General features: G+C 38.7%; 1 protein-coding gene across 1 annotated transcript in view; it reads right to left on the minus strand.

Annotated features, from left to right (window-relative positions):
- The window catches only part of BTBD7 (BTB domain containing 7), an 80,614-nt gene that overhangs the window by 16,609 nt on the left and 41,187 nt on the right, over nucleotides 1-22,818 (minus strand). Inside the window, exon 4 of the mRNA XM_061182832.1 lies at nucleotides 527-735. Within this exon, the coding sequence (XP_061038815.1) occupies nucleotides 527-735 (209 nt within the window). The remainder of the gene's footprint in view (nucleotides 1-526; nucleotides 736-22,818) is intronic.

Genomic DNA, 22,818 nt, shown 5'->3' on the forward strand with positions numbered 1-22,818 from the left:
ACCTAATTATAAAGGACATATAAGTCAAGGGCACAAGAATTTGCTTAAAAGTACTTCTGACTAAAAATAAGTAGTTGAAAACATTATTATACTTCAGCAGGACACACACATTGAGTTTTTATAAGCATTTGAGTAGGTCAGAAATTGAATATTATTCTTACTTTATGCTGCTTAAACTAACTAAGTATCTTCTGATACTTCACCAAATAAACGAAACTGTTACAGTGAATCTATTATTAACAGAAGCCAAGAGAATCACCATTGGGATATGCTTCTGACCTTGCCTTTTGCCTACTGTCACAACCCCTTTGGCGTGGTTGGTTAGGACCTGGGCCGGTTCACAATGCTGAATCATGGCAGCAGAGTGCACAAAGGGCCAGAGAGCTAGAAGGCTGTGGCTGCACAAATATGAAGAGGGTATCCCTGGGTGGGCTGATCTCCCTAGATGGGAGAGTAACAGAGTACAGATGGGTTTCTTGGTGCACCTATGAATGACAATGAATTTGAGAGGTGTATAAATGATTACCTGTAGGTAGTCAGACTGGATAGCAGTAAGCAGATGGTCTTTGCTGAGTTCATAAAAAACATCCGAAGTCATGACCTGGGAAAATTCCTCACAGAGGAAATGTAAAGCTTGTCGGTGTACCCATTTAGAGCCATATGGATGAGAGCTCCACTTGAGGATGGCAATTAAGGTATCTAATGAGATGCTTTCAGCAATGATATCCTCACAGCCTAAAAGAGAAGGCAAATACTTCTTGAGATTAATCATGAATATTACTTATTGAACATCAGTGTGTTAGACACCAACCTTAAAAGTAGCAATGGTAAAAAAGAACAAGGAGATAAATAAAATCTCATGGTAATCACCAAGACTTGGTGGGATGGGGTAACAATTGGTAACTATAATAGATTATGACATCTATAGGAAATCTGCTGTTCCATAAAGACAGATCCATAGAAAAAAGGCAAGGAACCCTCATAATTGTTTAAGAAAATAAACATCTGTGTGCAACTCAACAATTTGTATAAGACATTATAGTGGAGGGTGCTGGACCAAAGGGGAAAGAAAGAAGAATAGGTAGAAATGGTACAGTTGTGGGAACTGGCAAGAGGAAGGCTTGGATGACACCTGACTGATAAGAGAATCCACCCTTGGGGGTAAGACAGGTGGGCTATCTTCTAGGAACTATGAGGACATCTGTTTTTTGTATTATTCTAGTAAAAAAACAACACTTTGCATCGTCGATAGTTTAATCCCTCAGAATACAGATAAAATACTGCAGTTTTTTGTTCATCTGGTGAACTAAAAAGAAATATGTGGTTTAAGTGAAAAGGACCAGGATCCTGGAGAAAGTGACTATGACTAAGAGCTCAAAGAAGAGAAGAAGAAAATCTGAGGATAGTCATCTATTTTCCTTAGGAAAGATAATTTCAAAATACAAAGATAAAATATAAGTAAAATTAGAGTGACAAAGACTGTGTAAAGGAAAATGGCTAAAGTTGGACAGAAATTCTTCACAACTAAGTTTACTATAAAATAAAAAAAGAACCCCAATAATGGGGGGGTTGTTTAAACACCACCACCACCAACAACAACAAAAATGGGGCTAAACAGGCTGCTCTCTAAAGAGCTCAGAGGTTTAAAAGATAGAGTAGTAAAAGACAGAAAGGGCAGCAGTGAACTCTGGAGACTTCCAAAGCTCAAAGTTCTTGTGAACCTATGAAAAGTGAAAAGAGAAAGATAACAATTCCCATTTTCAGGTGATATAAGATCATTAGGAGCCAATATAGAGTTTGTAAAAAGTAATGCTTCCTCCCCTTTTCTGATATGGTACCAGATAAGCAGAATATCATACAGAATTGTATAACCTGATTTCTGCAAAGCATTTAACAAAACACTTCACGATGTCTCTAGACTGTTAGCTACAGAAGACGGGGACCGCTGTCTTCACTGTATCTCTAGCACCTTCTACCACATGGTAGGCATTAAATAAAAATTTGTCGAATGTACAAATGAGATCTTTGAAGATAAGACAAAAAGATGTGGAGGGATGACAGAACAGTGGCTAACAGAACCATTTGCAAGTAGCACTGATTAACTCCCGGGATGGAGTGGAGAGTCTCTGTCTTTCCGATGTTAATCAAGAATTTGAATTAAGTTGCGGAAAGTATGCTTCAAAGTCTTGAGATGACCTAAAGCTGGGAAACGCAGTTAAAAATACACTGGATAAAATGATCATAATTAGCTAAAAAGATGGATCAAAATGAAGATGAAATCTAACTAAAAAAATCAGAAAGTTCTATATTTAGATTAAAGAAAAGCAACGGCACAGTAGAAGATAGGGGCGAGCTAGCTTAACTATAACTGCTTATTTAAAGATAATATCTGGGTATGTTAACTGAACAAATGCAAAATGTGACATGGCTGCTATAAAACTAAAGCAATCTCAGGCTTTTAAGATACAAGCATAGAGTCATAATCAAAGGAATAATGTTGCACTGCTCTCCTGTGGGGTGCTGTGTTCTGTTCTGAGCCCTGTGTTTAGATGGGCAATGACAAAACTCCAGAATTCTCAGAGGAGGGTGTAAGTACAGTGGAGAGTTTGAGACCTGTTACTGAAGAAAAGCTCTGAACAAACAAGATTATTATTGATTTATGTAAGAGAAACCTGAGGAGAGACATAAGAGCTATCTTTCAATGTTTGATGGAACCTCATGAGGCAGAAAAGAAATGACCCATTCTCTGTGGTTGCAAGGGCAAGTCCTGGGAAACACATGATGGTAAAAGAAGAGAGATTTTGACTCATTATTAAGAAATTTCTAACAATTAGAACTGCTCTCCTTACCTCCCCTCAAGGATCCTTCTAGAAAAAGGCAGGAGCAGAGGCTAGCTCATCGCATTAGGGGTAGAGTACCAAGAACCCTTACACTGGGTATGGAACTAAGGTAGGATGACATCCAAGCTTTTTCTGCCACAAAGATAAAATCGTTTTTAGAAATAACAGAGTAAGCATAAGAGTAATTAAATCTAAAGATTAAAGATTAATTTATTTAATCTAAACATTCAAATGAGATCCTTATAAATGAAATCTGCATGTAAACAACACCAAAGGCATGAATGTGTGCTGATGAGAAGTGGGAAATATGGAAAAGTTCTGAACAGTTCTCAAGATTTTACTGTAAGCCTTGAATGCCAAGCTGAGGAGGACAGGCCTCACCCGTAGCCAGTGGAGGACTTCTGTCAGTCTGCTGTTTCAAAGCAGGCACTGAAGTGGAGTCAAGTAGTATGAGTCAACATGACAGGAAAGGCAATCTGGTAGACATGTTTGGGGACAAAGCCAGGCAAATTAGAGAAAATGTGGTTTTTAAAAAAATGTGTCACAATCCTACTAAAACCAGGATATTGGCAGAGGGAAGAAAGGGAATTAAAGATAACATCATATGTTTAAACTTCTGAGGTTTACAAAGAAGCTAGACATGATAGGAAAAATGGACTTTGAAATCAAATTGACTTGAAATCCCAGCTTGACCATTTAGCAGAAAAGTCCCTTTGGGCAAATCATTTACCCTCCCTGAGCCTGAAATGTTTTCATCTGTAAAACTGGGATTATATTCCTAACTCAGGGTTATTATATGAGATTTAAATGAGACCGTATCCTTGATGATATTCTTCCTTCATTCGAACATTCTGGAGTACCTACTTGCCAAGTGCTGTAATTACAAAGCTCTTTCTACTGCACAATTTCCTGGGTAATGTCACCTGTCCCCATGGCCTTAACTCCCATTGTATCCTTATGTCTTTCAAGGTCCAACCTAGAGCTCTCTCCTGACATCCAGACTCATTTCTTAAACTTCCCACACTCATTCCTTAACTTCCCAGAGTTCACATGGATATTCTGCAGACATCTTTAATCCAAAAGTCACTTCGTTTCCTCTGGGAAATCTAGCCCTTCCTTCTCCCTCCTCTAGCACTTCCCTCCTCATATATATATACACACACATATATACACACACACATATACACACACACACACAACTTTGTTATATATGTAACAAATTACTCAGTAGCTTGACTTCAAGATAAAATCCAAACTGCAGTTTTTTGGATGATCTGGCCTCTGCCAACTTCTCCAGCGCCTACTCGGCTTATATTCTGTACTCTAATCATACTGCATTACTTACAATTTCCTAGAATTCCACCGAACTCTCTCACCTCTAGGCCTTTACATATGTTGTTCCATTTTTCTGAAATGCTCTTAATTTTCCTTTGTAACTCCTCCACATCTTTTAGACTCAGCTTAGATATTGCCTCTTTCAAAAGCCTATCTTGAACCTGCTCCCCAAAGCCTAAGTCAAAAGTCAGGTGTTCCTCTTACCTAAAAGTTTCCATGGTGTCCTGTGTTTCTCTCTGTAATAGCATTAAACTCTCATACTAGTTTATCTTTCTGATATACTTGTCTGAATCCTCTATCAGCGCTCCTTTGGGGTAGTGGCCCCATCTTTTTTTTTTTTAATAAATTTATTTATTTATTTATTTATTTTTGGCTGCGTTGGGTCTTCATTGCTGTGCACAGGCTTTCTCTAGTTGCGGCGAGAGGGGGCTACTCTTCGTTGAGGTGCGTGGGCTTCTCATTGTGGTGGCTTCTCTTGCTGTGGAGCACGGGTTCTAGGTGTGCGGCCTTCGGTAATTGTGGCACGCAGGCTCAGTAGTTGTGGCTCACGGGCTCTAGAGCATAGGTTCAGTAGTTGTGGCACACGGGCTTAGTTGCTCCATGGCATGTGGAATCTTCCCGGACCAGGGCTCAAACCTGTGTCCCCTGCATTGGCAGGCGGATTCTTAACCACTGCGCCACCAGGGAAGTCCTGGTAGTGGCCCCATCTTATCTCTGATTCTATCTATCTACCTGACACCTGGTAAATAATTAATTAAAAACAAACATAATAGCTAACATTTTTGAAATTTATTATGTACCAAGCTCTGTGCTTAATTTAGATAATATTTAATCCTAGCACTTCTTCTTGAAGAAGGTATATTATGATTCCCATTTTACAGATGAGAAAACTAAGACTCACAAAGATTAATTAATCTGCCAAGGTCATACAGCTAGGAAGAGGACAAGTCATACTTAACAAAACACATCCTTCCCTTCCCTTCTATCCTACAAATCTCTTTCTATCTCCTTCTTATGCCTCTAACTTTAGGTCTTCTACTAATCAATGCTCATCAGAACTTCTTCACTTAGAACTGCCTCTCTCATGAATAGAAAAGCACCTTACATATATACCAAACATGGTAATATTAACTCACAAATGTAAAAGAAAGACAATTAGGTTCCCCCCCAAAAAGTTGGAAGGTATATTTGAAAGAGATTTATCTAATTTTGTCAAAATTAGCATTTTCATATTATAGCAAAGACTATCAATTTGTGGTAAGCTGCCTTTTGTCAAGCTTGTCAATAATGGAATGAAAATGTAAACACTATAGCAGCAAGGCCAAAGGGATGCTGGCAGGGAAAGGCTAGCAAGTAAGATGCAAAGAGGCTTCATACAATGCCATTTCCTTGGTAAAATCTGGACCAGTCTTTAAGTCCAAAAACATTATTAGCACACTGAAAGATGGTCAGATTCTTGGTGACAAAGTGATAATAACCCAAATCCCAAAAGACCAATGTATAAATCAGAAGGTCCATTTATGTGCAGTGCAGGTATTCATTTCTAGTGAGCTGAAAGTCATAATCTATCTTAGCTCTTCTCAAACTATCTTGGGTCAAGGAACAGTTTTTTGTTTTTGCCTCTTTTTAAGTTTCCGATCTGCCATGGACCAATACTTTAGTAAAATTCAGTAAAAACACTGCTTGAATACTATGGCAATGTCAACTTGCTACAAAAGATTTAAAAGTCATACTCTCAATTTCTGTACTTATCTCATTGTAGACACACTTTGAGTAGCACTGTGCTAAAATCCCTTCCCCTTTGCCACTTTCAGGATATATGGAAGTCAGATTTGTTTCCTCCCATTCAGTACTAATTAACTTACAGAGGGCACGCTCTCTCTTTTTTCCCTATAGAGCTTACTGACTCCATTTCCTAACTACAGATTAAACAGTACATATATTTCTTTAAAGACAACTAAATGACACAGTCAGAATGGCTACTTTATCTTTTTAAACTAGAACTTTAGAGCTTATTAGACTATTATCCACATGTGCCCGATTACTGTTTAGACATATTCACTACTACCAGCCTTCTGATCCCCGTGCCCCGCCACCTCCACGGGCAGAGTGTACTTCCCTGCCCCAAGACTTCGGAATTGGCCATGAGATCTGCTTTGGCCAATTAAATGTTAGTGAATGTGACGTGACAAAAGGCTTCAAAAGTACTTTTGGGAACTAGACTTGCCCTCTCACCTTCTGCCACTGCCATGGGAAGAACATACTGTGGCGAGTTTGTTGGTTCCAGGAGGAAAATGAGCAGCAGTGGGGACAGAGCCACCGGCCCTACTCAACCACGGTGGCAATCAGCGTGACTCCAGGGCTGCAAATTTAAATTTGTGATTTCAACTGACCTGGAAATTTGTGAGAAATACATGTTTTTTATTAAATGCCACTGAGATTCTCTGGTGGTTGTTACACAGCAATGGTTGACTAATAAACCATACAACGTTTTGGATGAATCAAAACTTTTAACAATTTCCTTGTATCAGAAAAACTCATCTGTAGCCTAGCCATGTAATGGCTCAAAGATGCCCATGTATTTTGCTCAGGTAGCAGATTTTCAACGATGCTGTTGTGAGGTTGGCAGACAGTATGAAGTCTGTCTTCTTGCAATTTACAATTCTTTTTGCTTGTGTGATAACCCCATTTTACAGATCCATCTCCAACTTTTTAAATCCTTTCTTCTATTCTCTTTCACCAGAATATCTTCTTTCTAATCTTTAACGGTGGCAAAAATGCCTCTCTTCAAAAATTTGAGCTATATAACATGAATGATCAAGGCAGAAATACAAAGAAGTGAAACAAATTAATTTGACATTTAGTAATACAAATGATTATTACTGCTGCATGTTAAATAGAACCACTTCTGTTTTTATTATGAACATTTTTGTTTTTCTCCTCTTCATGTTCCTCTGATAACTAAAATGCACTTCAACGTTGACAGATTTCCTGAATAACACACTGTCAGCATCTGTCTCCACTGCCACCCTCATACTCTTCGTTATTCCTAGGTATACCCTCATACATGTTTCACCAATATCAGTGGGAAACCTTTTCCAACCTCATATCCAACAGGAAATGTATAAGCTGCTTCCAAATTTAGACTTTCATATTGGGTTTGAGGTGGTAAGAGGAAGAAAGAAATAGACAAGCAGGAAGAAAGAAAAGGAATTATGGAGGAGATTACGGCTTGCCATGCAACATAAAACAATATAATAAGGTTAGAGGAAGGCTGGCCTTAGAGCAGGCATAGTGACTCTTCAGTGGCACCAGAGTTAGAATTACAACTTCAAGGGCAAATAGGCTTGGAGAAAAGTTGTTTCAGTTCTTTCCTACTAACCCGTACATGACTGACTCCAAATCCTAAGGAAAGAAATTATGAAACAAGAGGGAAGTGAGGGCAGCATGAAGTAGCAGGAAGAGCATATAAGGCTTTGAATTCAGGTAATTATATCACTAACTCTTGGCTCTCACCTATCAGCCTGTACTGGATCAAAGCACACCACCCTCTGCTAGTCTCATTTCCTCACATCCAGGATGAAATAATCCCATCAGAGTTCTGAGGATTATGTTAAATAATATTGGGGAGCCCATGTGTCCATGAACACTATCCTTTTTCTAGGCAAGACATCTTAAATCAGCTGTGCCAACTCTCTTTCTCTCTCTCTCTCACATACACACACACAAAACAAACTAGTTAATGTTTCTTACTGATTCTTCCTTCAAAATGCTCTTTGATTAGCTTTGTTTTCCATTCCCATTAACACCACCTTGGTTCAAATCCTCAGTACCTCACACATTAATTATAGAAAAGCTTCCCACTATCTCTGTCCCTTCAGTATTCTAATCCATAATGATCACGCAGCCGAAAGGTTTGCTTTCTAAAACACCACCATCAACATATCATCCCTGCACAACTATTTTAAAAAGGCAACCAGAATTCCAGATTCAAGGCAGAGAATAAGAATCAGACATGGGGGTTAGAAGACAAGTCAATCTATGCCTTAGTGTTTTTCATTGCTAGTCCTTGAACTCTGCAACATCTGAGAGCTGGCTGGATAAAGTCTCCTCTCTGCTATCCTTCAGGAAGACCATTCTGAAGAAGATTCTACAAAACTCCTCAAGGATCCTGGCAGGCTTGAAGCCCAGTAGCCTCCAGTGGTAACCAACACAATGGCCCACTCTTATGCTGCTTTCCTTCCTCCCCTGTTTCAATCCCCTCAATTCTCACTCTTGTTCATGGGATTCCTTACCAAATAAACTACCTGCAAGCAAGCCTTTGTTTTAGGCTGTTTCAGCACAGGTTATGGGGGAATGAGAGGAGACACCCACACTATGATAGTAAGATAAGTGGCCCTAGGAAATAAGATTCTTGAGTGAGATTCTGGAACTAAATCACTCACTGGTACGATGGCAAAGAGGACCCCATTCCTAATGACAAGTGGGGTGGTGATAACCCCTGCCTGTAGCAGCATGACAATACTAAGATTTTTCACTAAGTGAAGTATTAGTTCAGTAGCAGTGGTTGAACTTGAATGGAAACATTAGTAATTCGAAGGACCTGATGTGGCTGGATGAAAAGTCATGAAAAAAACAAAATGACAGTTAGTCACCCCTCAAGTCTAAGAATTCTGTCAAAATCAGGAAACTTCTAGATCAGTGTTCAAAGAGATCCTTATTTCCTGCAGCTGCAGAAAAGACTGCCAAAATTCAGACTCAAGATTTAATTTTAAGAATATCAGAACTACAAAGAAGACTTGAGCAAAGTCTTGGCAAACCTCTGACAAAATCTGGGTCTCGATAGGAACAGGTGGACACAGAAACCTGGAAGGGGGATATTTGGGTGGATGAGCTAGGAATGCTAAACCCCAAGATTCACTTGAACTTTCCGGGCTGGGAGAAGCAGCACCTCCCAACTCCTTGCTACAGGACAGTAGCGTTCTCTTGCCAGAAGACCCTGGAGGTGCCTGAAAAGACAGGGTTTGTCTTCTTCAACATCTGCCCCTGCCTCCTCTCACTAGCTCCAAACCAATAATCACGATCTGTTCAAGCATAATCACATTCTGAGAGAGAAAGTACAGTCCCTGTTCTGGGAAGAAAGCACACACACCCAAGGAATTACAAGACCTGGATATAAATACTGTGAGAGTGGATATCGAGAGTGCTGTGCCAGGGCGCTAGGTTTGGGGCAGTACAAAAGGAGCAGGAAGGTGTTCGTCCAGAATCCGAGGGACTCAACTGCAGTACCTTTTGGTGCTTCCTTGCTCAGTGATAACGGAGGCTGGGCAACTGCAGATACTTCTGGGATGAAGGTCTGGGTCATCTCACCTGGCAGGCTATCTAGACCTGCTGAAATGTTGGCAAAGCATGAAGAAAATCTAGGTTGGGTGATGGAAGAGGGAGACTGTGCTGACCTGTACTGTTTAAACTTGCTTAAGCTAAAACTCTTTTCCACGATCTCCATCCCTGTCTGTTTCTAAGCTAAAGTTGGCCAAAACAGAAATGTGTGATTTGAAAGGAAGCAGCAGCAGCAGCCATTACTCTCTAAAAGTCACTGTAGGGACTTCCCTGGTGGTGCAGTGGTTAAGAATCCGCCTGCCAATGCAGGGGACATGGGTTCAATCCCTGGTCTGGGAAGATCCCACATGCCGTGGAGCAACTAAGCCCGTGCGTGACAACTACTGAGCCCATGCGCCGCAACTACTGAAGCCCGTGTGCCTAGAGTCCGTGCTCCGCAACAAGAGAAGCCACCGCAATGAGAAGCCCGCGCACCGCAACGAAGAGTAGCCCCTGCTTGCTGCAACTAGAGAAGGCCCGCGCGCAGCAACGAAGACCCAACGCAGCCAAAAAAAAAAAAAAACCAGAAAAAAAACAACAAAAAAACCCCAAAAACAAACAACAAAAAAAGTCACTGTAGCTAGATGTGGTGACAGGCAGACACAGAGGTGCCCGTGGATTCTAGCTTGTCCTTGCTCTCCTCAGCTCTGCATCCAGCTCTCCCTCCCAACTGCAGCCCTGGTGACAACACTGGCCCCAGGCAACCACCAGATGATTGGCTGCAGATCCATGGATACAAATGCCACTGTCCTCGTGCTTCCCCCTTTGCAGCTCCACCTTAGTGGCTCGATGTCCTTGGCTTCCCAGGTTGACTGATTGTTAACTCCTTTGGGTCTAACTCCTCTCCCTTTCAGACCTTCACTTCCCCAGCTTCTCCCACAATTGTGTAAGGCCCAATTCCTATAATAATTCCCCTACTCCGTAAGTCAGAGTTGCTCAGCTTCCCTGACTGAACTCTGAGTGACATAGTTGCAATGAGAATATCAATTATAGCCTCCAGCCAGTTGTAGCAGCTGGGACTGTGGCTAATAGCACCATCTTTCCTGAACTGAGTCTTTTATTAGAGGTGTGGCTGGTTATCACCTTGAAGGCTCTGTGATAAATTAGATTTAAATTACTGATTTCCCCTAATTAAGTTAAATCACATGGAATTGTTGATATTAAACCATTCTAACCTATGAAAATCAGAAGATTAAATAATGTATTTGTTTTCCGTTGCTATGTAACAAATTATCACAAACTTAGTGGGTTAAAACAACAAACATATCATCCCATATTTTCTGTGGGTGAGGAGTCTGGGCACGGGTCACCTGGGTCCTTAGTCAGGGTTTCTTAAGGCTGCAATCAAGGTGCCAACTGGGTTTACATTCTCATCTGAAGGCTCAACTGGGGAAGAATTTGCTTCCAAGCTCATTTGGGTTGCTGGCAGAAATCATTTCCCTGCAGCCATATAACTAAAGGCCCAGCTTCTTGCTGGCTATTAGCTGCGGGGTTCACACTCAGCTCCAAGAGGCTGCCTGCAGTTCTTGCCATGCGGTCCACTCAACAGGCCATCTCACCACATAGTAGCTTACTTCTTCACAGCTGGCAAGGTAAAAAGTCTCTAGTGTAAGTCTACTATGAAGATGGAGTCTTATATAATCTAATGTAACCATGGGAGTGATATCCCATCATCTTTGCCATATTGTATTAGTTAGAAACAAGTCTTATGTCGCACTCACACTTAAGGGGAGGGGGTTGCATAATGGTATGAATACCTGAAGGTGAGGATCATTAGGGGTCACAGTAAGTTTATAAGCATCTTAGCAATATCCTTTCTGACATACTGGACAATCCTAATCATTTTAGTCTGCCATAGTACTCATTTCTTTGATCTGCTTTAGCTGCGTTTTCTCAGAACATGTCTAACGTTACTACATTTCTGAAGAGCAGTAAGAACTGCAATCAACATTTTAGGTAAAGGTGTATCATAGTTTGGCCAAAAAAAGGACTGATAAGAAAGCCAAGAATACTCAGTGAGGGAAAGGACAGTCTCTTCAATAAATGGTACAGGGAAAACTAGATACCTACATGCAAAAGAATGAAACTGGACCCCTATCTAATACCACTCAAAAAATTAACTCAAAATGGATTAAGGACTTAATAAAGACTTTAAACTGTAAAACTCCTAGAAGAAAACACTGGGAAAAAGCTACTTGACATCAGTCTCGGCAAGTATTTTTTGGATATGACACCAAAAGCACAAGCAACAAAAACAAAAATCAACAAGTGGGACTACAACAAACTAAAAAGTGTCTGCATAGCAAAAGAAACAATTGACAAAATAAAAAGGTAACTTACGGAATGGGAGAAAATATTCGCAAGCCATAAATAACAAGGGGTTAATATCCAAAATATATAAGGAACTCATACAACTCAATAGCAAGCAATCTGAGTAAAAACTGGGCAAAGGACTTAATAGGCACTTTTCCAAAGACATACAAATGGCCAACAAGTACATGAAAAGGTGAACATCATTAATCATCAGGGAAATGCAAATCAAAACCACAATGAGACATCATTTCACACCTGTTAGAATGACTATTATCAAAAAGACAAGAGACAACAAATGCTGGCAAGGTTGGAGAGAAAGGGAACCCTTGTGCACTGTTGGTGGGAATGTGCATTGGTACAGCCACAGAGAACAGTAGAGAGGTTCCTCACAAAATTATAAATAAAACTATCATATGATCCAGCAATCCCACTTCTGGGTATATGTATCTGAAGATATGAAATCACTATCTTGAAGAGATATCTGCACTCCCATGTTCATCACATCAATATTCACAATAGCCAATCCAAGACACAGAAACAACCTAAGTGTCTATCAACGGATGAACGGATAGAGAAAATGTGAGCTATCTATATCTATAATCTATATCTATATCTAGTATTCAGCCATAAAAAGAAAGAAATCCTGCCATTTGCAACAACATGGATGGACCCTGAGAGGATTATGCTAAGTGAAATAAGTCAGAGAAAGAAAAATATGGTATCACTTATGCATGGAATCTAAAAACATCAAACTCATAAAACAGAGAATAGAATGGTGGTTTCTAGAGGCTGAGAGGCAGGGAAAATAAGACGTTGGTCAAAGGGTACAAACTTTCAGTTATAAGATGAATAAGGTCCAGAGATCTAATGTAAAGCATGGAGACTAGTTAACAATATTGTACTATATACTTGAAAGTTCTGTGAGAGCACAGCTTTAATGTTCTCACCATAACAACAACAAAATGTTAATTATGTGAGATAAAGAATATGCTAAGTAATCTTATTGTGGTAAACATTTTGCAATGTACACATGTATCAAATCATTGCATTGTATACCTTAAATTTACACAATGCTATATGTCAATTATAGCTCAATAAAGCTGGGGGAAAAATAACTCTGGATTAAAAACTATTTTCATTATAAAAAAAAGTAGGCTGAGTTTTTCTGGGTTTTATTTCTTATACTCTTTTGGCTAATGTTCAGAACCTGGTTGTCCCTGTTGGGTAGAAGGGTATTAACATACAGGCAGAGACTTAAGTGCAACATATTTATCTATGTGGAAGTATATCTTTCAAACTTCTGCCCCTTTTAATAGCCTTGTAAGATTTTCTTGTAATAGCTAAATGCCAGAAAGCATTACTAGTATTATAGATCCATTCCAAATATCTTTTAAAATTCCCTTTCAGTATATTTTAAAAGTTATGTTCTAATACAATCTCTGGATTGTCTATCTGGATGGATATACAAGAAACTGATAACACTGGCTGCCTCTGTGAAGGGGAACTGAGGGGCTGGGGGACAAAAAGTTGAGAGGGCAGGAGACCTTTCGCTGAGGACCCTTTTGTACCTTTTGAATTCTGTTCCATTTGAATGATTACCTATTCAAAAAATCAAATAATAAAAAAAATAACAAAAAACACCAGGCTATGGAAGGTGCCAGGAGTTCCTCCCCTCAGTGCTCAATATAAAATCAATCAATGACCACAAAATCCAAGCAAATATTGGGAAGGAAATGAGAAGGTTCGCTGCTTTGAGAACATTACTCCCTTCTGATGGGAAAGACACAATCACTGAGATTCATGTAACTTGTGTGTGAAAATGTACAAAGAGTGCTTGTACTCTTTACTCTTACAGCTCTGCCAAGCTGTGTGAAAGGGAAAAACAAAGATGGGAAAGAAGCTGAAAACGTCTAAAGAACAACTTTAGTAACTAAAGGAGGAGGTTAAAGCACACAGACAACAACTGACAAAAGACTGAAGATTTCTCTTTACACCATGAAAGGAAAAAAAAAAAAGACTAAGAATTCCTTACTTAGTTGAATATAGATTTATATTTCTTTAATGTCTGTTATAAATTAACGTTTCTAATATGACATTTTTAATATTTGTGCTTAAGTGTTTTTTGGGGTGAGAACAGCATAATGAAAGGGAGCATTCAAGGGGATGTCTGTTCTCTGGACACAGACACTATATATAAGCCTCTGCTAAACTAAAATGCGAGGGGATCTAATTCTGGGACCTACAGGATGCCTGAACTCCTTGAAATTGAACACACGTTCTCACGTGCAGGCATCTTACTGGAAGAGAGATGCCAAGATACACCACTAGAGTCGGACTGATCCGAGACCCAATCCCAACTCCCTTTAGCTGTGTGATGTATGAAATTTTGCCTGTTTCCTCAACTGAAAAATGTTTCCTAATCCTAAAAATCTCCCTCATAGGGTTATTTTGAGGATTAAATAAGAAAATATACACACAGCATCTAGCACATTAACTTACGATAAACATTAAATAAATGGCAGCTATTACTATAATTAAGTTCCCTTGAAGAGGGCACCCACTGTACTGGTGTATTCTAATTCAAAAGCAAGTATGGGGATTTGCGGGGGTAGGAGAGGGTAGGAAGGGAGCATAATCTTAAGACAGCAGAGCAAGTCAAAGGTCATAAAGGGAACAGAAAGGGTCGGTGACAACCTAAATGTTTGTGCACTTTTCTCTCACAGATCATTTATTAAAATGCTACATAAAAACAATCCTAGTACTTATTACGTGAAAAACTCAGAAGTTTATGCCTCTTTATCTAAAAACAAAAAATACCCATTTATACCTATACCATGTTTATTATTCTTAAACCATTTTCCCACTAGTAACAAAACAATAAGCTAGTATCCTTAATTCCATTATCATAATAAAGGAAAAGTCCAAAGCTCTTGGGGTAGAGCCAAGTAATTATGACTTTCAGAAAACTTTTTGATATCTACTGGTTTTTATCTCTTCAATATAATCGTGTACTCCCTTTGAAACAGTGTACCTCATAGATGATTTCTTCTTACAGAGATCATATTCCCTCTCCCCCTCAAATGGGAAAGAGGAGCTCTAGAGTTGGAAAAACCAGGATTCAAATTTAGGCCTTAACACTTTCTAGTTGTAACCCCAGGTGACAATATTTTCAAGCCTCAGTTTATCTGTAAGATGGAGGTAATACCTACCACAGAGGATAATGTGAGCGAAGAGCTTACACAGTGCCTGGCAAAAAATAGGTGCTCAAAAAATTCTACTAAATAAATGAATAAATAGAGTAAGGAACTTTTTAAAAAGAATTAGTAATTTTTGATGTGTAATTAATAGATTTTATCTGCTTAAAGAATGTATGCATTTAAAATAAAAAACACTATTTCTGGAACATTTCTTATGGTCTCTGCATGCTGCAACCAAAAAGAGCGTTCAGAAATGTAAATTTAATCAGGCCACAGGCTCAGGATAAAGCCAAATGTCTTACCAAGTTCTTCATTACACAGCACTGCTGGCTGCTATAGCCTCATTTCTCCATACCATACCTCTCTTATCTCTGCAACCCCTCCCCTCGGCACCAGGCAAAAGTGCCTCGCTCTCATTTATCTCTAGGCCTTGCTACCTGCAGTTCCTTCTGCCTGGTATGTGCCTCTTTATCTCCAACCTTTATTTACTTAACTCCTTTCATTCTCCAGGTCACTTCTCTGTAAAGTTCTTGTATAGTTCTTGATACTGTCCCTCCTTCCCTAACTGTCTCTCCTTCCCTAACTCCCTATATTGAGGTTTGAGGCTCCTCTTTTTCCTACCGTGCTCCCTACCATTCAGTGCTTTACTCTATTAGGGCACTTACACTGGAATTGCCTATTGGCACTCACCACTGACACTGGAATTGCCTATTGGCACTCACCACTGGACTATCCTATTCATTTCTCTACTCTCAGGATCTGGCATATAGTAAGAGGTCAATAAGTGTTTGCTAAATGAATAAAGTATAGGAGTCATAGTGCGAATTCTATAACAAGGATCCATTTGAATCAACAGGTTATATTCCTCCCTCCCCCCATAATGTCCCATTGTTACCTTTATTTGCTTGAAAACTCAGGCAGCTGCTGTTCTCTCAGGTTTACAGACCTATCATGATGACCAGATTTACGCCACTGTATCTATCTACTTCTATTTAACTTAGTACTTACTACCTTCTATTTAACTAGGTTAGGAGGGGGAGTTCACACCACTGAAGACTTTAGATACTTAATATTTTTCTTTACACTTATAAACAAAAAACTATCAATCTAGAATTTATGATGAGGCATAAAAATAACAAAGAAATTATTTAATCATACATTTCTGAACCTCTCATAATTAGATACAAGCTCAGACAGATATCAAGGTTTAGAAAACCAAGGTGATGCCCACGTATTTTCTAGAAATAGTTTAGTGAATCAGGTTCCAAAATTCAGCATTGGTTTTTTTTTCTTTTTTTGGCCGTGCCACACGGCATGTGGGATCTTAGTTCCCCGACCAGGGATTGAACCCTCACCCCCTGCAGTGGAAGCGTGGAGTCTTAACCACTGGACCACCAGGGAAGTTCCAGCGTTGTTCTTCAATGTAAACTTCATTAGGAAGGAACACTGACAGCGAAAACTTAGTATTAAAACAAACCCACTTCAGGGGTCTATTATGGTTGAAGAGGAACATGGTTAAAAACAAAGCCATGTAAGTGTGCAAATAGTGTTTTCAGTTTTCTGGCATGACTTTCAGATGTGTGGATATTTCACCTTCAAGTACTTTGACATGTAAAAACATTTACTCGAAGTCTTATGGACACATCAGTGCTAAGTATGAGGCATGTTTCAGTGGAGAGAACAAAACCAGAGCTCAAAGCCTTTTAATATATCAAAGCTACCCCCTTCGTGGAGACATATTTAGTGAGGCTAGCCCATGTTAATTTATAATAGGAATTGATACTCCTTTTCATCTACATATATGAAAAAATAGCTGGATGGAAGAACTTTCTAGTCAGTTTATATTCACTGCATGTTTTAGCAGGCTCATAAATTAACACTCCAAACTCCGATTCAGTCAGTCTTCAGGAGATATTTATAAAAAGGTACTATTTGTTAAGTGTTTTTCACTGAGTAGTGATTCTGAAGGGTTCTTCAACACCTTTTGTATTATTTTTATTATCTGAATATCCAACCAGGGCATCCTTACATTTTTAGAAACAAACAAAAATACAGTTATTAAAATAAAGTAACTATTATGTAACGACATAATTTTCCCAAAGTTTATTAAGTATGTAAAAAGCGAGACACAGGATAACATGTATAGTGTGGTACTATTATATTACAACAGAACAAGATATGCATGTGAAATACACACACACACTCATACACATGCAAAGGTTTGCAAGGAAACTCAAACTGTTCAAAGCATGTCATCAATAAGGATTTGGGGAAAGGAGTGGTAATAGGTGAAAATACACTTTAGGCTATGTTTCTGTACTATTCTCTTTTTTTTTCAACAATGAGCATACACTGCTTTCGAAATAAATTCATTCAAATTTAAAGTTGTTACAAGGAATGGTTTACTTATGAATGTTACCAAACACACTGCCTATAAACTTTTTTAAAGTACAAAGTATAGGGAATTTCCTGGCGGTCCAGTGGTTAGGATTCCGCCCTTCTACTGCAGGGGGCATGGATTTGATCCCTTGTTGGGGAACTAAGATCTGGCATGCCGCTCGGGGCGGCCAAAAAAACCCCCCAAAAACCAAAGTATATAGGAAGCTTAGCTACCGCGTATAGAGTTGGTGGTCAGTAAATTCTTGTTTTGAAGTCCATCTTTTGATCAGTAGAAGTGGCCTTGGGGAAGTAACAACTTAAGTTACTCATCTCATCTCTAAAACAGGCAGGATGATAGCAGATACCATACGAGCTATTGTAAAGATTAAGGGAGGTCTTACACAAAAAGAGCTTAGCTCAATGTTTTGCACACTGTAATAGCTAAAACATCTAATCTACCTTAATTCCTGGAATAGTTTCCTCCAGCCACTTTTAAAACCAGAAGGAGACAGAATACTTGTATCTGGGCAGAGTCCTTCTACTCTGGATATTTTAGGAGTTAAGTGCAATATTTGGTTTTAAGGCAGAAATGTCAACTATGTATCTCAACACTGAGTTTGAAAAGCCAGGATACTTGTACAATACAGAGGCTCTTCCTCCTGTCATTTCCCCTCCTAACTCACTAATAATGCCCTCTCCCAATCTTATTTTCCTTGTACTGGTATAACCTGCATCTTAGACTGCATTAGTTTCTGCACTCCTTGGCAATAGAAGGTATAAGAGGAAGGTCAAAATCTGACAATGGCAGAGTCAGAAAAATAAAAATAAGTTGGGGCTTTAGGAAAAGGCCACAATTTAGGCCGTTTTTCTTAGTGTTTCTAAGAGAAAAGGGAACCATAACTGAATCAAAGCAAAATGGGAGTATACACCAAATAGCCCACCACCACAGGGAAAGTTCTGTGGGCCATTTTTTGTAATGGCTCTGTATTGCCATCTAACATTGGACGTTTCTTGCAATTGCATCATTGTGTTTAAAAAAGTCTGAATCTGGTAATTTTTTTAGACTTCGGAAACTTGGAACTGTGCTGTCAAATGATGTGTAAGGAAAATAACTCAATTCTTATCTTTAGAAATTGTCTACTTAAGAGTTAATGTAATCCAGTTTTAAAACCATTTGTTAAAGCCCAACTGTGAGCCAGGCACAGTGCTTGGTGCCTGCACTTCTATGAAGAGGAATAAACGAGCTCAAGTTGAGGAACCCAGACAGAATTTATATGGTTAGTATGTGGCAGAGGCAGGATTAGAACACAGATCTAACCCCATCTAATGGTGTTTATAAAATACCATTAAATTTGGGCACTGTTATTTATCTCCGAACCTCTCTGAGCAAATGGGAGATGACATGAATCAGCATATTTGAAGTGCCTGCTAGGTACACAGTGGCATTTGAAAACTGTAATTCTCTTCTCCCTGGCACTGCATCTTGTATAGCAACAGTGTTCAAAAAAATGTTCACCTGAAATCAAGTATCTCTGTTTCAGAATACGCTGCAGGTGCTATCTGCTATCCTCCAAGTGGCCAGAATTCAACATACTCTTTAAATAATATAAATGCTCAGCTCTTTCTTATCCCAGAGAAGTAGTACTGTTGTTCAAAGTTTTGTGTTCATATCCATACTGACCTGAGTATAGCATTTCATCTTTTATCTGATTAATATCTATAAAGTTCAAATTAAATCCAATTGCTTAGACACTGACTGTAATAAACACACAATTTGGGTTGGGGAAAAAAACCAAACCAAACCAATCTTCCTCTATTTCATTTCCCTTCACTGTGGCATCCTTGGAATTTCAGTATTACAGAAAAAAGGTTGTGCTTAGTGTAGAGAAAAGGCTTCTAATTAAACTCCGCATAATTTTAAATAAAAAGGAACAGACATTTGATAGACTTTACTTCAAATAAACTGTATGTATTTTAAAATAACACTTGCTATGACTGCAAAGTGCCTGGTGTACATTTACATTCAAAAAGTCATATAACAAGCCATAATATTTACACTCACTGTCTTCTAAGTATATAAAATAAGGGTGAATAAACACTCTACTTTCAATAGACAAGAAAATGGCAACTCCTTTACAATTTTATTTTCCTTTAATAAAACAGGATAAATAAGAAGTAAAAAGATGTCTAATTTAGAATAAGAATTTCCAAGTTACTTTAACATTTTGAATTATATTTGCATTATTACTGTAAATATGTTTCTATTAGTGAGATTTTAGATACATAATTAGTTCTTTGATCTAAATTACAATTAGCACAAAAGGTAAGATTATACTTGGATTAAACTTTTTTGGCTTCAAAAGATTAATAGCCTTGACTGGCTTCCAAGAATATTCTAAATTCAATTGATATTCTATTTCATATCAATGGACCAACAAAGTAAAGAGCTGATGAGACAATTTTACTTGAAATTTAACTTAAAACTGCATTTAACAGTACAGAGTTATACATCATTTGGACCACATCTAAATTTACTTTTATAAATAATACTTCATATTTATCTCCTCGATTGAGGCTCACTGCTTTCATTTTATTTGGAACTTCTAGGGTTAAACATTTATTATACCCCTCCCCCCTTTTGAAAGAAAAAGTTACTCAGTTTTCATAGGTACTAAACATAATTCAAAATATATAACTGAGAGTCTACCAGGAGCAAAGCCCTGTGCTAGGTTTTTTGGGTGATTCAAAGATGACCCAGATTTTGATCTTGTCTTTAGAGAATATAGTTGATACTAGTTGGCAGAGGAAATGAAACAGTTACATAGGTTAATTTCAAAATAAGTCAGAAGATGTAAAAACCTAAAAGAATAATCAAAGTGTTTTAGAAGTTTGCAAGAAGCAGAAAATACTTTTAATTTGTAATGCCTAAGACCAAACAAGGGAAGTAGCATGTGAGTTTGGTCTTAAAGACAAGGGTAGAATTTGAACATTTAGTGAACAAAGTCAAAGATGTTACAAAACCGAAGAAAAGTGTGAGAAGAGGGTCAGAGGTGAAGAGTTTATAGTTTATACGAAAAACGGTTTAAGTTCTAAAATAAAATGTGCAATTAAATATTTTAAATATTACATGTTACAATTTTGAGTAAGTTTTGTAAGCTAAATTTTATTGTGATTAGAGATGTATAACTTGAGTCTTTTGAACGGCCATTCCTGAAACTGAGATTAATTCTTCACCTATGTCACATATTTAACTGAAACCTATATTTACTACTCTGATCTGTTGATAATGGTCTTTAACTTAGCTCCATTGTTCTCTAGGAAGTATATCCAGACTAATCTGCTGAAGAGGAAACAACTACAGACAGAAGCAAAATGAACTGTCAGCTCAACCAAACCGAGACAGAAGGAAGAGTGTCAACATGGGGACAATGGAGAGGATGGGAGGAGGGAGGAATGGATTAGAGTGGGGACAGTTAGTCTTTGCTATTTTGCATTCGTTTCAAGTCACACACTCTTGGAATCTGACCAAGCTGCTAAGGGAAAAAATTAGGTCATTGCTTTCAGTTGTTTCTCTGTTAGATTTTTAATTCAATAAAATATAATCACATGCATTATGACTAAAAATATGGACAATGCATTTCAGAAGCTATTTTGGAACTAAAGTTATAAATTTCATATTCCAAAGATTGAAAAATACAGTTTTGATCAATATGAAAAAATAAATCTGCAGTTTAAAGCATATTACTGTAAAATGTCCTGGACTGGAATACGCATGTAGATGTTGGTGCTAATTCTGGGCTATTTTGTTCTGAGGTCAATGGTGTTTATGACACGGAAACAGAAGTTCTTACTGTAGGCCTGTGGGTTGTTAAAGTTCATGAGAAAACCTACAGTTCTCCTAAAGAGTGGATTTTTACTAAAAACAATTATGAATCAATAGTATATTCTCACTGTTCTCACATTTTCAGAGCTGTTTACACAGTGTATGCTAAGGTCATTGTGCAAAGTCAGTGATCAAACACCTGGTCCTTCTTTTGAGGCTCTTCCAATCTAGTCATCTATTTTGGAATTTTATACACTAGTCTTTTTAAGATAGGTACTGTTATGAACTAGGCTTCTAAGCTGCAACCACAGAAAACAACTCTAGTCGGCTTAAGCAGAAACGGAATTTATTTGAAAGGATACTTTTAGTACAGAAATGCTGGGAAAGTTGGAGAGCAGGCTCAGAAAACAAACAACAAAGGAAGGCTGCGAGTGAGTACTACACCACAGAAACAGTCCAGTGAGCACCTTGTGCAGCCTTGGGACCCTGGCCAAAACCACTCCTGGACAGCGAATGCCATCATTGGTACCACTACTTCTCTCCTTTTCCACTAGGTGTTGCTGCTCCTACCCTGCTTCCAGAAAGAATTCTCTACAGTCCCCGATTCTCTGTGCCATCAGCTCTAGATTCAAAAAGCCTAGGTCATGTGCTGAAGCCCTAAACACAGAGAAGGCTGAGAAAGCAAGTATCCGACCTTTTAGGTTTTTACACTGGGAGGTGGGCTCTGCCTTCTATGAAGACCTACACAGTGAGGAATTTCCCAACATTAGGAAGGAGATCCTTACTCTGGGCAGCTGAAAAAGTCAAATAACTGATATGGGAATACTTGCCTATTCAGGAAAGAATGGCCCACTCAGTACAAAGCCCTCTGTTCTCTGGCAAAGTGCTCTGAAGCAGTCTGAGTGGTGACCTACCCAGGTATTTAAATCTCCAGCTGGCCCACAATTCCCCCACATATGTGTTTAGCCCCATCCGCAAGCGGTTCAGTCCCACCAGGCTTACAGCTGAGGCTCCTCTGAGTTGATGCTTCAATCACTAGTCTGCTGATTTGTTCCTGCAACTAGGCCACAGTGGCCTCCCACCATCATCCTTGAAAATTGGTTCTCATACTGCTCCCGTGCCTCACCATGCCCAAATTCCTGGGCTTGGGGTTGGAAGAGCTGGTATGAGTCACAACTTCATCACTTACAAGCTTAGGAAAAGGCTAGTTATTAATCTCTGAGCCCTACTATACTCATAGGTTGTCAAGATAACCAAATGAGAGGAAAGCAAAAGCCCTGTGTAGACCAAAATTATAAGCATGATCTCATTAGTTAACAGTCCTGATAGATATGATAAATTCCCCAGTTCTTCAGGATTGTGGCCAATCTAGATCTCTCTGGTTCTTCTGGGTACTGACGTCGTATCTTTATTTTATTATAAAAAATCAATTTTGTAGTCAAAGCAGTGTATGCTCATAATTTAGAAAGTCTTCTACTTAGCAATAAAAAGCTTACTCTAAAAATAAAACCTCCTGCCCTATCTCTCTTCCACACCAGTCCTGCTTCCCAGA

The sequence above is a fragment of the Eubalaena glacialis genome, chromosome 2 (genome assembly GCF_028564815.1).
Source record: "Eubalaena glacialis isolate mEubGla1 chromosome 2, mEubGla1.1.hap2.+ XY, whole genome shotgun sequence".
NCBI lineage: Eukaryota > Metazoa > Chordata > Mammalia > Artiodactyla > Balaenidae > Eubalaena > Eubalaena glacialis.